Source organism: Lutra lutra, chromosome 12 (genome assembly GCF_902655055.1).
Source record: "Lutra lutra chromosome 12, mLutLut1.2, whole genome shotgun sequence".
NCBI classification, from domain to species: domain Eukaryota; kingdom Metazoa; phylum Chordata; class Mammalia; order Carnivora; family Mustelidae; genus Lutra; species Lutra lutra.
The window spans coordinates 57218240-57234443 of NC_062289.1; the positions used below are offsets into that span (position 1 = coordinate 57218240).

Here is a 16204-nt window from a genome sequence, read left to right on the forward strand (position 1 = left end):
CTTTTATAAATTTCTCTGGGAGGGAGCCTGGTCTTGTACACAAGAGCAAGCCTAACCAAGGAAGCTCTCCCGGGGGGTTGGGGGTGGTAGCAGCAGTGCCAGCCTCCAGCAGCAGCAGACACACGTCACCTGCGCAGGGCCAGCCGCGCGGCCCACCGTCCGCGGAGTCTGAGTGCGCGTGCGCACTTGCCAGGTCCACACGAGCCCAGAGACTTCACACCATTACCTCCACACGGATAGAGACTTGTGCACCACGGGTAAAGGATTTGGGGTGTAATTCGCAGCAAGTTAGCATAAGCCTAGCATACGGTTCTTGAATATTGTTTCTACAAATCCTGCTAAGCCCACTGGAATTCTGATCCCGGGTGGTCCAGCTCACTCTGCTACGAGCAGCTTTGTCATTCTACCGCACCCCAGAGCTAATGTCGCACCGTCAAGGGGTGCGTAGGAAAGGAGGACATCCTCACCTCTTTCATTCCCACTTCCTGCTCTTGTCGTACTCCGTTCTCCGGGGCGGGCAGGTCCACGTAAATAACCTGCTTTCTGGTCCGGCCTCCTTTGATGAGCACTTGGGGCTCAAGGTTGAAGGTGCCGACGCCGTCGGAAGAATAGAAAGCCACGCTGTACTTCAGGCTGCCGCCGTAGGCCAGGAGCTAGGGGGTCGTAAACGGTTGACTTCTGACATGGCCCTGGCTTAAAACTATTTCTTTACAAGCCTGCTGCCATTTGCAAGAAATCCTGGGTCCCAGACGTACATCACATGGGTGGAATTGGTCGTCTGGAATTTGTCTTTTTAATTCTACTTAATTATGGATTAAGTTGACTCAATCCATAGCTTTTTTTTTTTAAAGTGAGGTTTTAAAAAGTTTTTAAGAAAACTTTTGTTGGGGTGCCTGAGTGGCTCAGTGGGTTAAAGCCTTGGCCTTTGGCTCAGGTCGTGATCCCGGGGTCCTGGGATTGAGCCCTGCATCGGGCTCTCTGCTCAGCAGGGAGCCTGCTTCCCTTCCTTTCTCTCTGCCTGCCTCTCTGCCTGTGATCTCTGTCAAATAAATAAATAAAATCTTAAAAGAATACTTTTGTTGAGACATGTCCGGCATGTAAAAAGCTGTACATATTTAAGGTGTACAACTCAGTGAGTGTGGGGAGGAGGATACATGGGTGAAGCCCCCAACCCCATCAAGGCCACAGCCATCACCTCCCAGAACTTTCTCTCCATGGCACCCATGGAGGTATGGCCAAAGTAACAGATCAGTGGGGTAATGGTCCTGATTCTTTTCAGGCTCCTTTGAATTTAAAAGGACCTAGAGCTATGGGAATGTTGGACACATATTGGCAAATTTTAAAGATCTGGGTGATTTCACACATGAATGCCAGTGTTTAAGCAAAGTGGTGCCTTCAATACCCTGTTATACCAGGTTTTTACTTTCCCCCTAAATGAATATCGATTTGTTGAGAAGAACCATAGCACTTCAACTTATATTAAAAAAAAAGGAAAAATATTTGAAGGACTATTTGAGGAAGGAGAGAAATAATAGGATTTGATTTTTAAAAGACTTTAAGATTTTATTTTTAAGTAATCTCTACACACAATGTGGGGCTCGAGCTCACAACTCAGAGATGCATGCTCTTCTGAGCTAGTCAGGTGCCTTGAAAATTTTTTTTTAATTATTTTTGTAAAGATTTTTATTTGACAGAGATAAAGAGCACAAGTAAGCAGAGCGGCAGGCAGAAGAAGAGGGAGAAGCAGGCTCTCTGCTGAGCAGGGAGCCTAGTGTGGGACTCGATCCCAGGACCCTGTAATCAAGACCTGAGCCAAAGGCAGCTGCTTAACCAACTGAGCCACCCGGCATCTCTTCCCCCACAACCCCACAAAGACTTTCAAATAAAAATTATTTGAGAGCCATATATATTTTGGGAGGGATTTTTGTAAGCATTAAACTTCTCCAGCTCTACTTAGAGGGAATAACCACCTCGGTTAAGGGTAGGCTAACGCAGTCCATCATGATTTCAAACCACACCTGTGTCCTCTGGGAAACGCAGACTGGCTCTAGGCTGGTGGGGGAGGGGAGCTCACCTGGTCTCCCTGGAACCACTCTGGCAGCCGCCAGTAAAACGGCTCTGCGTGGACGTGCCGCCTGACGGTGACGGCGTCCAGGAGGACATCAGGGGCCTGGTAATACACCCCCTCAGTCGTGCCCCGGAGATTGCTCTGAGAAACCACTCGCAGGAGGGGCTGCCCTGAGCCCAGCGTCACCTGGTCATGGAAGGGAAGAAAAACCGACCTGAGAGCCCGAGTTTACTCCTCACCTTTGATTCATCAGATTCTACTACGGTTTCACAGACCGGGTAGCTTCAGTATTAAAACGGGAGTCCCAGAGACATCACCTTCCAACTCCAACACCTGGGTTCATAGGAAAACTGGGTGTGTTTTACACTACTGCCCTGAGGGGCAAACTTGCTCCGCTGGGGCAGGATTTGGTTACATGAGGAAACTAGTGTGTGTTGCAGTTCCGGCTTCTCTCCAACGAAAGCTTTTGGTAGATTAGCTCAGGAGCAACCCTGAGCGCCTTCAGCTCCAGCTTCACTGATTTCCTCGGACGGCAGAGACAGAGCTCGGATTCGTAATGAACCCAATTAGCTTCCTGGAATTTCTAATGCTCTAAGAGCAAAATTTAAAGTAAGTCCTTGACTCTGTCCCCTACGGTCACCCGACTTCCATGGAGGGGGCGCAGGGAGGGAGGGAGGGTTTAAAAAAGCACGTTAACACGTTTTCCCACATGTGTAACTTACCGGTGTCCTCACATAACCCTCCAGCTCGGAGCAGACTTGGGACAGCCCGAAGCAGAAGCAGGGGGTACATCCCAGAGGGTCTTCGGCACGGAGGGCATAGGTCCCAGCTTGACACTTGCTGCAATGAAGACCCAACACGTTTTCCTAAAGAAGAGAAAGGAGGACTCATTTATTTTAACCTGAAAAGAGATAGAGATGTGACTTCTGAACAGAAATGAAATGAAACACAAAAATAATTTTGGACCCGCAATCGCCCCAAAGCAGCTGTTTCCCTAGGCAAGCGCCCTAACCTCAAGGAACATCCACTCCCTCAGGCACCATGGGTGACTCATCAGAATCCTCATGGAAGCTTTGGGAATATATAGGGTCCCTGATGAGCCTCTCCTGGAGCAAACCCGAGACACCGCCCTGAGGACCCAGGTGACTTTGATAATGGGTCAGGAGGAGGTGATCACTGAGGCAGGCCCCTCCCATTCTGATCTCTGTAATGAAAGCTGCTGTCGCCCACATGGTGAGCCAAAAACGGGTTCACTGATGTCGCCATTACCCCCAGGCCAGAGTATTTGCATGAGTTTCCCTTCCTCCTCCCTAGTCACTAAGCAGCCGGTTACTCTCTCTCCCGTATCACCAGCACCTGGAAAAGTCCCGGAGGAGGTAACCAGTTACCTCCTAATAACACAGCACAACGGGGAAACCAGTGGAAATACACGGAATTAAACAGGAGGTTGAAATCTTACCTGCTGGGAAAATACAAAACACAAATTTCCTCCATCCTGGTCAGTACATAGGAAAAAATAATTACTCACCAGTTGGAAAATCACAAATCTTCTTTATTTATTTTTATTATTTTAAAAATTTGGGGAGGGGGCAGAGGGAGAGAGAGAATCCCAACCAGGCTCCATGCCCAGAGTGGAGCCCAGCCTGAGGCTCAGTGTCACCACCCTGAGATCATGACCTGAGCTGAAATCAAGAGTCGGACACTTAACCCAGGTGCCCTGAATCACAAATCTTCTTGAAGCCCCGTGCTATCTATTTTACTAGTATACCCAAGACAGACAGGCTGCTCAGCCATCTGGAACACCTGCCAAAAAACTCAGAGTGTTTTTCCATTCAGGTCTATCATCTGACACTCATAACGACCAGTAAAAATTCCATTTAAAGAATCATCCATTGTTCTAGAAGAGCATACCCAGAATTTAAGGTCAAACCCAGAAGGTAGTGAGGACTCACTATGAAAAGTGTCTAAAACCTAGCTGCTGATGTAAATGGTTACAGATTTCATTTGTTTGACAGAGAGAGCATGCAGAAGCAGGGCAAGAAGCAGACTCCCCGCTGAGCAGGGAGCCCAAAGAGGGGCTCCATCCCAGGACCTCAGGATCATGACTTGAGCCGAAGGCAGACGCTTAACTGACTAAGCCACCCAGGTGCCCCTAATTTAAATAGTTAAAAGCCTCAAAGTCGTAGTGATGAGTGAGAGAGGGGGCCGTTACCTTGCAGGAGCAGCTACCGGTTTCTGCTGCACAGGTGCACAGACCCCGTTCCTCATCACAGGTGCCCGCCAATGTCCCTCGCAGGTCACAGTCACAGGCCACACAGTCTGGAAAGTCTCTGTACCCCAGGGAGCACTGATGACAGCTGGGTCCGCCGAAGGCCGGCTTACAGTGGCAGTGGCCAGTGAGCACATTGCAGCCGGGACTGGAGGCCCCAGCCCCACTACAGTTGCAGGCCTGGGAAAATAAACTCGCTTAATAAAAAGGTTCCTTTTACATTTGCATCATGTACACAGGTTACAGAACACTAACTGTGGGGACTTTATACGAACACGGGGGTCTCTTTCACGACTCACCTTGCCATGAGCCAACAGCAGGCAGCAGCTGCCAGCCTGGGGCACACGCGCACGGGGCTGACCCTGTGACCTCACACCCAACCCAGCAGCAGCATCCTACACGTCAAAGTCAAGTCTGTTTCCAAAAGGCAAACTACACCCAGGTTCAACTGAGGAAAGGTACCCTGAAAATAGAACCGCTGCAGATGGGATTCAACCCCCCAGGAAAATGACTTCTGCCCTTCTCCTGGAAGATCGTGTCCACAGCAGCGTCTGTGTCAAGGACACTAAAATAAAGTTTCCAAACCATCAATTCCACGGTGGGGTTCTTGGAGAAAACAGAATAATGTGCTTTAAGGCGGCTGCTTCTGCACCCGGATGCTTGGACCCATACTAAGTTTTAAATAGAAACCAGGGAGCTGTTCAGCAGGTCAAGGTCAAGGGCACAGATGAAAGAAAAGGAGTGAACCTTGCCCTGGCAAAGTACTTCCCAGCGACTGTGGTGCATACCTGGCATCCGAGCTCTAGGTCGTGGCCCCAGTATCCGTCCTCACATTCATCACAGGTGGTGCCCCGAGTATGAGGAGGGCAGATACACTCCCCCGATTCAGGGTGACAAGTGTGCTGTGTGTGAGCGCAGTCACAGGCTACAACAGAGACACACGCATCAGGACCCCTGTGCAATCGAAGGGGTTAGAGCAGACGCCACAGGTTCGCTCCTTTGGATTCACTATCTAAACCGTTCTTCTAGTTCCTAATAGAGACCTCGTGATTCCCAAGGTCACCTATCCCTGTCTCTCGGGAGGGGGCTCTTCCTCCTTGTGGAGAGATGTGGTTGCAAAAGGGGTAATCGGGACAGAGAAACAGAAGCAGGTGTAAAACAGGCACTGCGGAGCATTGATTGTGTGCCAAATGCCGTGGTAAGGACTTTACGTCCCATATGTAAAGTAACTTCTGGGTGGAAATTATAATTAGCTTCTCTCTTCTACAGATGAGGTAACCAGAGCTAACTGAAGTAACTAATCTAAGTCCCCACAATTAGTAAGGCCTGATCAGAGATGACAGACGAATTAAGCATGGGATCAGGAAACAGAAAAAAAAAAAAAAAAAAAACACAGAAAATCCTCCAGGTTAAAAAGAGAAAAAGTAAAGGAGCTTAAGAGAACTGGAAGTCAAAGGAGAGCTCAAAGAAAAGTCTGGAAATCACGATCAAGCCTCAGATAATGAATTCCAGAGCTCACGTGTACAGCCGCCATCCTGGTAGGCGTAGAATCCGTGTGCACACCTGTCGCACTTCTCCCCAGCCACGCTGGGGACGCAGCGACACTGGCCATCCTCGGAGCAGTCGTCTGACACAGAGCCTGACACGTTGCAGTCACAAGGCAGGCACCCGAGCCCCGCGTCCAACCCATAATAGCCAGGCTGTTGCACAGTGGGGGCAGGAGCGTGGAAGCCAAAGTACATTTTAGTTAGCCACGAATCCTTACGAGCATGTTTCCCAAATCAAACGTCAATGTTTCACAGAATCCGAGAGTGGTCATGACATCACTCCAGTCCTTTGTAAACCGAATACAGACTCTGTAAGTCAGGACACCCGGCAATCACCAGCCGTGCTTAGGGCAGTAGCTCTTTCTGGCAGTCCTGAAGGGCATTCCGCTTGAACCAAGGTCAAGGTATCAATTATAGAAATCGATGACAGGGGGCGCCTGGGTGGCTCAGTGGGCTATGCCTCTGCCTTTGGCTCAGGTCATGATCTCAGGGTCTTGGGATCAAGCCCCGCATCCGGCTCTCTGCTCAGCAGGGAGTGTGCTTTCCCCCACCACCCCTGCCTGCCTCTCTGCCTACTTGTGACCTCTATTTCTGTCAAATAAATAAATAAAATCTTAAAAAAAAAAGAAAAGAAAAAAGAAATCACCGACAAACACGTGAATGTCTGTAATGGCCAGTAGGCGTCTTACCAGGCACTGGTCACACTGCCGTCCAGTCACATGTGGTTTGCAGTCACAGAGTCCAGTCTCCAGATGGCAGACATCAGAAAGGGAGCCTTTCCTGTGGCATTCACAGGCTAACACACACACAAGAGACATATTTGTGCCCATTTCTGGGTGTGGTTGTGGTAAGATCCCTTAATCCCCGAAGGAAAAACATTAAACATTCATGTTTCAAATCCTAAAACTAAAAGAAAAGATTACTCTGCAAGAACTGTTAATTTAGGGCGCCTGGGTGGCTCAGCGGGTTGGGCCGCTGCCTTCGGCTCAGGTCATGATCTCAGGGTCCTGGGATCGAGGCCCGCATCGGGCTCTCTGCTCAGCGGGGAGCCTGCTTCCCTCTCTCTCTCTCTCTCTCTCTCTCTGCCTGCCTCTCCGTCTACTTGTGATCTCTGTCAAATAAATAAATAAAATCTTTAAAAAAAAAAAAAAAAGAACTGTTAATTTAGTGTTTTTCCAAAGAGTAAACCAACCCAGGGTTGGCGGAAGGAGCCATTTCACAGAAAAACCACTGAGGCTCTTGAGATAACAATTAGCAAATGATCTTAACCAATTGCATGAATTCCTTGAAATTGTAAAAATGAGCCACCAAGGTTTATCAACGAATCTTCATAAAAAAACATACAATGGAGACTTCAAAACCAATTTAACCCTCTCATCTTATTCCGATCATGTATTTAATATTTAAATATTTTAAAGCTCAGTTGTAACAATCTAAATAGCTAATATTACATTTCATAGTTTAATGTAAAACATTTCCCTGTTCTAAGTCGCGAGTCACCTGTAGCCCCAATATACTCACCTTCAAGCCAAACATTTCAGTTTTACCTACGGTTAGAAGGCTGATGTTCAAAACCACGAAGCCCCCCACCTTTGCAAAGTGGTACAACTTAATGGCTTCTGAAATGTTTCATTGATATTTATAGCACAGCTGTCAATATGTACTTCATTGAAAATACCTAAGAAGCTCTTGACCAAATACCCCAGAAATGTGCATGGTCTTTGAACACTTGGACTCCGGAAATGTACACTCTCTCATATGTTGTAATGATATAAGAAAAGAAAAGGAAAACTCCACAAATTCTCTCAAGCCGAGCATACTTTGTCCGGCAGTGATCTGCGGGGGATCATGGTAGATGCTGGAAGGCTGAGTTTCGGAAGAAAGGCAGTGGAATTCTGCCTCCGTAAGGAACTGTGTCCAAGACACCTCTGGAGGTGTTCCCCAGTGTAGGTGGATCGTCTAGGAATCCCCCCCAGGCTGGGCAAGGGCAAGTGGCAAGAGCCACTCACTGCTGCCCATTCTTCTAGCTTACCCTTGAACACTCAACTCACTTTTGCATGAAACACCGCTCCTGGGGGGGCCTTGCTGACCCTGGACAGACTGCCCTAGCCAAGGCCAGTCAATTTCTAGAGCAAGTAAACAGCTTGCCTGCCAGACACCTTTCATAGGCAAACAACCCCATCTAGAGCCCACACCCACAAACACCTTCCTCCTTCTTTTGGGCTTCACTTCCTCTATCCCTCTGACCTCTCACCCCAAGCCCTGCATCAGACAATTAGGGACAGCTCCTCTGCCCCAGAGCCTGCTGAAATTATTCAAAGTAGCCAATCCTAAACGTGCTTACCCTGCCTTGCCCTTTCCTTCCTGAGGAAACCACAACAAAGGCTCTAGCCCACATTTCCCCTCCCGGCCAACCTGGGTGCTTCCGGAATACTAACCCCCCCACCCCCCCACCCCCAGGGCCTTGGTGTGTCCCCTCCTCCTGGCCTCTGCTGGCCTTGCCATACCTAAATAATAAAACCTGTATTTTCAAACACTCCTCAGCATCCAACTATTCTCAGTTGTCTCCTGCAGAAAACGGTAGACACACATTTACTCACGTGCGTACATGCGCTCGTGTGCATGTGCACGCGCGCGCGCGCACACACACACACACACACACACACACACACACACAGCTGTCCACAGTCCCATCTCCCTGTCGCCCTCTCTTCCCTTCAGCACCTTCCCATTCAACCTTCCCCTCCTGCCTCTTGGTTGCTAAGACTGCTCCTCGTGAGAAGTCTCCCCGGACTTCCCAGGAGCAAATTCAAACAGCACATTCTGGGTCTTCAACTTGCTGTGTCTTCCTGAGAGATGGGACCCATGGACACTCTTTCCTTTTCGAACCTGGCTCTCACTGAGGTGAGGTACGACCTCTGGTTTCCTCACTCCTTGTGTCTCACCTTCCTTCTTCCCCTGCCTCTGGGGAAAAGTCAATGTTCACCCTGTGATCACCACAAAATACTGACGATAATGAATTGTACTTCCTGCACTGGCCCTTTGTGCCTGGGTCACATTCTAGTATATTTCATTGAAACTTCATTATAAACTGAGGAGGAAAGCACTGTAACTTTCTTCCTCTTTCAATGTGAAATCTACAACTTAGAGACATGATGTCTCAGCGCTATTTGTAGTTGTCTTTCTATGATAACAATTCTAACAGTAAATAGTAGTTATTACTAAAAATTTGTTTGCTCTAGGAGCACCCAAGTGGCTGTCGGTTAAGCATCTGCCTTCAGCTCAGATCATGACCCCAGGGTCCTGAGATCAAGCCCCACATGGCGGGGTCGGGCGGTGTCTCTGTTCAGTGGGGAGTCTCTTTCTCTCTCCCTCTGCCCCCCTACCCAACAGCTCATGCTTTCTAATTAAAAAAATCTTTAATTTTTTTTTCTGTAAATAATATTAATTTAAAATAGTTGCTAGTAACTGACTGCTAGGAGCTTCACATGTATCTTAATTCTCCTAAGAACCCTACAATATAAAAATTATAACCACTTAACTTAATTCATATAAGTTTCATTGAACAGTAAAGCTGTTCCTACAGGCTCTCCCTCCCTCAGTTGCTCCCATGCTGCCCTGGAAAATCCGTTCCACACGCACCAATCCCATTACCACACCGAAGCTGACGACCCCCCAGGCTCTATTCTTCCCTGATTCCTGCACAACTGAATATATAAATGTCTCTCCCCCAAAACCCCTAGGAATTCCCATGTCAGCAATATTGAATACTGACACTTCCACTGGGGTTAACCTAGTAAAATACAGGAGTAGATTCACATGCAGAGCCTCTGAGAAGTCCATAAGGAGGATCCTATTATAGACCTGGGAGGATTTCTAGTGAAATATCCAGAAATAACAAGAATTCATCTCATCAAAGCTGGGGGACAGGAAAGAGGAAATGAGGAAAGAATAAAACTTGTAAATGCGTGGAGACTAGAAAGAATCCGGACAGTGTCAGTCTGTAACCATGCCAGCTGCTTGGACCACCAACCTGGGCCCAGACCCCAGTCCTGCCTGTCCTGAACCCACCCCCTCCCACCCTCCAGTCAACACAGAGATTTCCTAGTTTGTTTGTTTCTTTTTTAAAAATAAGATTTATTTTTTTTTTAAGATTTTATTTATTTATTTGACAGAGAGAAATCACAAGTAGGCAGAGAGGCAGGCAGAGAGAGAGGAGGAAGCAGGCTCCCCGCCGAGCAGAAAGCCCGATGTGGGGCTCGAACCCAGGACCTGGGATCATGACCTGAGCCGAAGGCAGCGGCCTAACCCACTGAGCCACCCAGGCGCCCCTATAAATAAGATTTATTTATTTTAGAGAGAGAGAGGTGGGGAGAAGCAGAGGGAGAGGGAGAGAGAGAATCCCAAGCAGACTCCCCACTGAGCACAGAGTCTGACATGGGGCTCAATGCCGGGCTCCATGCAGGGCTTGATCCCACAATCCCAAGATCATCACCTGAGTTAAAATCAATAGCCCGATGCTCAACTGACTGAGCCACCCAGGAGCCTGGAGAGTTTCTAGTTCCTTTTTTCTTTTTTTAAAATTTTTTTAAGGTTTTATTTATTTGTTTGACAGAGAGATATCACACGTAGGCAGAGAGGCAGGCAGAGAGAGAGAGGGAAGCAGGCTCCCTGCTGAGCAGAGAGCCTGATGTGGAGCTCGATCCCAGGACCCTGAAATCATGACCTGAGCCGAAGGTGGAGGCTTAACCCACTGAGCCACCCAGGAGCCCAAGTTTCTAGTTTCTATCTTCCCTTTTATCCCCATGACAAAGGCTCTACTGGAAGCCCTCATTAAATTTCCCAGCAATTTTTTTTTTCTGGCTTCGTCTCTCCCCTTGTCCGCTCTGTCCTCTGCAGGGGTTCCAGGGCGACTGCTCAACACAGATCTGGCCAGATCCCGTGCCTGTTCCAGTGACCTGGAGTCAGGGACAGACAGCACAGCCTCTGCAGGCCAGTGCTGTCCATACCCATCAGCCATGGCTCCTGCCTTGGCCTGACCCTTCCTTTCACCTTCTTTCCAGACTCTGCCCCTCAGGCCTAGATAACACTTTTCCTGCCACTTGTCAGCCCACTGGAGCATCTCGGACCCATCCTGCAAGACTCACATCAAGTGATACTAACTCCAGAGCCCCACACTATCCTGGGCCCTTACGGAGCTTTGTGCAAACGCCAGGGATGGTCACTGATCACCGTGCAGAGCTGCCTGTCCTATTGGTCTGACACAGCGTGCACGGGTCTCCCAAGCCCTGCGGATGAGGCTGATGCGACAAACACGATCTCTGATGTCACTGAGACTAAGACCTGGGCAACAACTCGGACCTACCTTTGTTCATCACCAAGATCTGCTTTCTATACAAAATACCGAAGCAGTTTTGTCAATGCAGATGCAAATATAAAGGAGAATGATTTTTTTGGTCATGAAGAAAACTTTTAAATACATTTGAACAACTTGGGTAAGTAAATTCCCTTTTGCAACTATGAATTTTATGTAATCGAAATACAGATCAATGGTTTCTTATGAAAGTTTAGCATCCTAGTTGAAACAGACTATAAAACATGCACTGAATTTTGAAGACTCAACATTAAAAAGGAAAGCAAATTATCTCATAATACTGAAAAATCTGATTATGTGACAAAATGACATTACTTTTATAATTGGGTAAAATAAGATATATTACTGCAGTACATTTTGTCTGTATCATGTTATTAATGCGGTGACTAGAAATTTTAAAATCACATGTGCCATTTACATTTCTACTGGACAGCATTAATATAGAAAAATAATAAAAAAGCACTGTTTTTATTGTTAGCACTTAAAATAGCTGTCATTTATTTCATTTCCAGAACTTTAAATTTTTATCTCAATCCTCACAAAGGCCTTCATATATATATGTAAAGCATATACATATATACACATATACATAGCTTTGTGTGTGTGTGTGTGCATATATGCTTTACATATATATATACACAAAACTATGTCCATTTTATGTAATGAGGAAATTGTGGATCAGAGAGATTAATACATTGGCCTAATGTCACACAGCTGGTCACACAGACCAAAACTCAGCTCTAACCCACATGAGTCAGACTCCAAAGCCTGAGATCCACATGTGTGTTTTGCCTCCCCAACAGACCTGGGCCACAATTTTTCCAACTCCTCTGATGATACTTAGAACAGTGCTTGGGAAGTAACAAATGCTTAATAAACAAGAAATGAACAGAGAAATGAATCATTAAGGTTTGCAGTAAAGATGAAAAGTAACCACATGAGTATAGTGAAAGCATTCTGTAAACTTTGAAGCTTTACACAAACACCAGTTATCATAATTATGCTCCTGTGATAACCAATCAAGGTGGCTGTGCCACCAAGATCCAGTCGACCCGCCCATGGTGACAAAGCCTTTTCCCTCTCTGGAGGCATACCTGGGAAAATACCTTTTCTGTATCGCTAGTGCCCTCTTGTGTCTCCCTTTTGTAATAGCACGTCAGAACTTTGTATTTACAGGAAATTGTTAAAATACTGTAAAATTGCCATTTTTGCTCTTTTCACACCTTCGAGAACTGTACATAAAAATCCAAGGGCTATATCAGCCCTGAGGCTACAAGTTAGTCATCTTGGGTACAGGAATGCCTGCTGTCTTCAGTGAGTGGTTCTAAGTGATCCCTAACGTCAGAAAGGAAGAAAGCAGAGTCCTATGGGGCAACGTGAGAGTCAGTAGTTCAGGAACAGATCTGTGAGACTCCAAGGATAGAGCCTTCCCATTTCACACTCCGTATCTTGAAATCCCACCTGACTCATGAGACCCCTGAGCCTGTCCCTCATAAACACTGCAGGCTTCAAGCCCAGTGTGCCTTCCCCGGTCCCGGGTAGCATGTCAGCACCGCATCAAGCACCACTTTCCCACCCCAGTGGAAGGACACCTATATTTTCCAGACCCCCCTGACCTGCTCTGTAGGAAACGGATCAAGCTAAGGCAGGGCACACTGGGAAGGGGATGAGTGAGGTCTTGGGTCTACACCGGTATTAACACAAGCACCAATCAGGATAAAGTTACCCCATATGCTGAGCCCTTTCCGACACATGTAAGTAGATGGAGATGCCACATGGCCATGAGTAAGGGCTCTGACTTCACAGCCCCCACACTCACCGCGGCAATTTTTGGCGGTCACAGCGTCCCCGTAGAAGCCGTCAGCACACCTCTCGCAGTGGGCGCCATCCGTGTTCCCAATGCATTTCAGGCACTCTCCAGTGACGGAGTCACAGTGACCCTCCTCGAAGGGGTTCACGTTGCCACTGCAGTTGCAGGGGACACAGGATTCCCCAGGGACTGTCGGGTTTCCATAGTAACCGTCTGCACATCTGCATAAAAGTATTGAAAGAGGGATCCAAATGCATGCACTTCCTCTAGACATTACCCCCGCCATCCAGGGAAGCTCTGAATGGTTAATAAATCAGACTGACTCTTTTTCCATAAGACTGATTGGGAAGCCATGCAACACCCAGTCTGGACATCCAGATTGCCTCCACTCATTGTGAAGACAGAGAGTATACCCCAAATGAGCCATAAATCCCAGTGGATGTGCCCTCAGCCCCGGGGCCAACTGGACCCGCACGCCGCGGCTGTGACGTGGCTCTCCCAGGGCTGGGAGACTAAGCTGGGCACTAAGCCTGGCACATGGGAAAAGACAGCGTTGGCTTTCAGGCGCCAGAAGACAGCTATTAAATCAAACCACCCCTACTATGGAACTATCCAGAGTAATGGGGTATTTCAGTGTGTGAATGGTAAACCCTGGCCCCTCGCTGTTTTCTATTGTCATTGATGAGAACTCCTGTGAGTTCAAGGAGCCCAAATGCTATTCTTGAAAAATCCCCCCCGGGGAGTTTTCACAGGCGCTTTTTAATCAACATACCGGCTTCTCTATAATTATGCAAAATAATCGTTACACACCAAAACTCTAAAATCATACTTATCTATACGTTTGAAAATAAACATGTATCACTGATATTTAATTAAAAAAAAAGTTTGATGTGACTTTGGAAATCAGCTGAGTGACTCCAACAGAGTACCTCTCGCACCAAGCTCCCGAGTATCCCGGGGCGCACTGGTCACAGACCACTTCGTCCCCATTCTCTAGGTGGCAGGTAGGGCTGAAACTGTCAAAACATGACAAATGAACACAATTTTCCAATGGGCGGCACAGAATTTCTAAACATTTAAAATTCTTGTGTTTTACCACTCCTTATGAACGTTCAGTGGAACTTCACTCCAGAACCCTGGCCCCCAACCATGCAGCCCACCTCATGAGCCTCTCTCCTGGGCACTGGACACTCCCCTGTCCGTACTCTTGCTTGTCCCTCAGCCCAGAGGGTGTTTCTTTTCCTCTCTGCCTGGGATCACCTTATCCCTTGTGCCCAACGCAGCTGCCCTCTCCTCCAGGAGGGCTTCTCTGACACTCTTCCTGGCTGAGCGGAGCTCCCGTCTGTGGGTTCCCTGGCACTGGGCAGCCTGCCTCAGAGTCCTGCCCACGCTGGCCAGGAGTGAGCTCAAGCTTACAAGGGACAGCCTGGGAACATTCTCTAAAGGATCCCCACTGCTCACTGAGGTCCCCTCAACCTTTACTCCTGGGACCTAGGGGGGCCTCTGAAGGGAGGTATGGGAGCAACAGGGGGGCCACTATGATTTCATCAGAGTAGCCCTGATTGTATCTGTTTTACACAGTGGAGTTTCAAATAAAAATCCCCGTGGGGGAGTTCTCTGGGCTGGGGGGAGGAAGAGTCCTACAGGGTAAGCCAGTGAGAGATAAATAAACTTTCAGATCCAGGCGTTCGGACACACGGGGCCCAGCATGGTGAACGAGGCCTTGTGCATCATTGACCCTTCTCACCCCCCTTCTGTCCTGTGCCCCAGGACTATCTACGATTTCACAAACGGGATCTGCTCTTTGATGTGGCCATAACTTGGCACATTCCGTTCCTCCTGCCCATAACGCCCTTCTCTGGGACCTTCATCCTTCAAGCCTCAGATCAGGGGCTTCCTCAGAGTCACTCTGGACAGATTCCTACTTCCCTGAGAGTGGACTGTAGTCATGACCACACGGTGGTCTCATGGGACCAGTAGCCATGGACGAACCCTCCAATACTTGAGTACCTTCCATGATAACTCAGTGTATGGTAGGCACTCAATAAATATTGGTTGAGGGTGCCTGGGTGGTGCAGTCATTAAGCATCCGCCTTCGGCTCACATCATGATCTCAGGGTCCTGAGTTCGAGCCCCACATCGGGCTCCCTGCTCAGCTGGAAGCCTGCGTCTCCCTTTCCCACACGCCCTGCTTGTGTTCCCTCTCTCCGTTGTGTCATCCTCTGTCAAATAAATAAATAAAATCTTTGAGAAAACCTCCTAGCCTACGGGCACTGAAAGAGTTAACAAGCCACACTAGACCAAGAGGAACTGAAGTATGCATATTTTCCTGCCATCCCATGATCTTTCTTATATAGTTTAGTATATCAAACTCGTTCTTTTTAGAAAGAGAGAATTCACCCCTCCATCTTTAATCTTAATTAAGTACCACCTGGGAGGCACACTTTTCTCACACACAAAACCCTGCTCTGAACATATCCGTGCACATCTGAATGCACTCTCTGGCCACACTGGGCCTGCTTCCCTGGTGCGGGTGCCGTGCTTACTTGTTGGAGGCTGTGGTGAGGGGGCAGGCACACCGCTGGCAGTCCCCCGGAGTCCCTCGGGAAGGCAGCCCGTAGAAGCCGGGCGCACACTGCTCACAGTGGTCTCCAGTGGTGTTATGCTCACATGCCTAAAACACATGCATGAAGAGAAGACTCAGTTCAGGCTTCCTTAAACAATTCTCTGATTCATTGAAAAATAACTTAAAGTCAGGGTGGGAAAAAAATGCTCAAACAAATCACCAAACTCTGTGACATGATGAGGGCTGCCTGTTTCTAGATTAATACAAAATCTTAATTTGTATAATCCATATACATGGGAAGCTTTTCCTTCTGCCCATGTCAGAGTAACTGCTACCAGACTTGTCTTTCTGTGGGAAAGAACTAGAAAACTGGAACAAAACATATCGAACCACTTCTTTTAGACACTAGGCAACAGAGGTGAGAGAAAGGAGGTGATGGGATGAAACCCCAGGATCTCATGTCTTTTTCCTGGAGACTCTTGATAAGTGGGCAGTGGAGGGGGGAGACCCAAGCAGAGTGTGGCATCCTGTCGAGTTGAGGAGACAGAGGTCTGAGTTTGGGGAGACTGG

General features: G+C 47.9%; 1 protein-coding gene across 2 annotated transcripts in view; it reads right to left on the minus strand.

Annotated features, from left to right (window-relative positions):
* Positions 1–16204, minus strand: part of LAMA1 (laminin subunit alpha 1) — a 163529-nt gene that overhangs the window by 59762 nt on the left and 87563 nt on the right. For both annotated transcript variants that reach the window (XM_047698103.1, XM_047698104.1), the window contains exons 17-26: positions 15615–15742; positions 13998–14084; positions 13078–13289; positions 6574–6680; positions 5857–6037; positions 5126–5262; positions 4281–4517; positions 2791–2934; positions 2075–2254; positions 468–653 (exon numbers count right to left, since the gene is read on the minus strand). In XM_047698103.1, the coding sequence (XP_047554059.1) occupies positions 468–653; positions 2075–2254; positions 2791–2934; positions 4281–4517; positions 5126–5262; positions 5857–6037; positions 6574–6680; positions 13078–13289; positions 13998–14084; positions 15615–15742 (1599 nt within the window). The remainder of the gene's footprint in view (positions 1–467; positions 654–2074; positions 2255–2790; positions 2935–4280; positions 4518–5125; positions 5263–5856; positions 6038–6573; positions 6681–13077; positions 13290–13997; positions 14085–15614; positions 15743–16204) is intronic.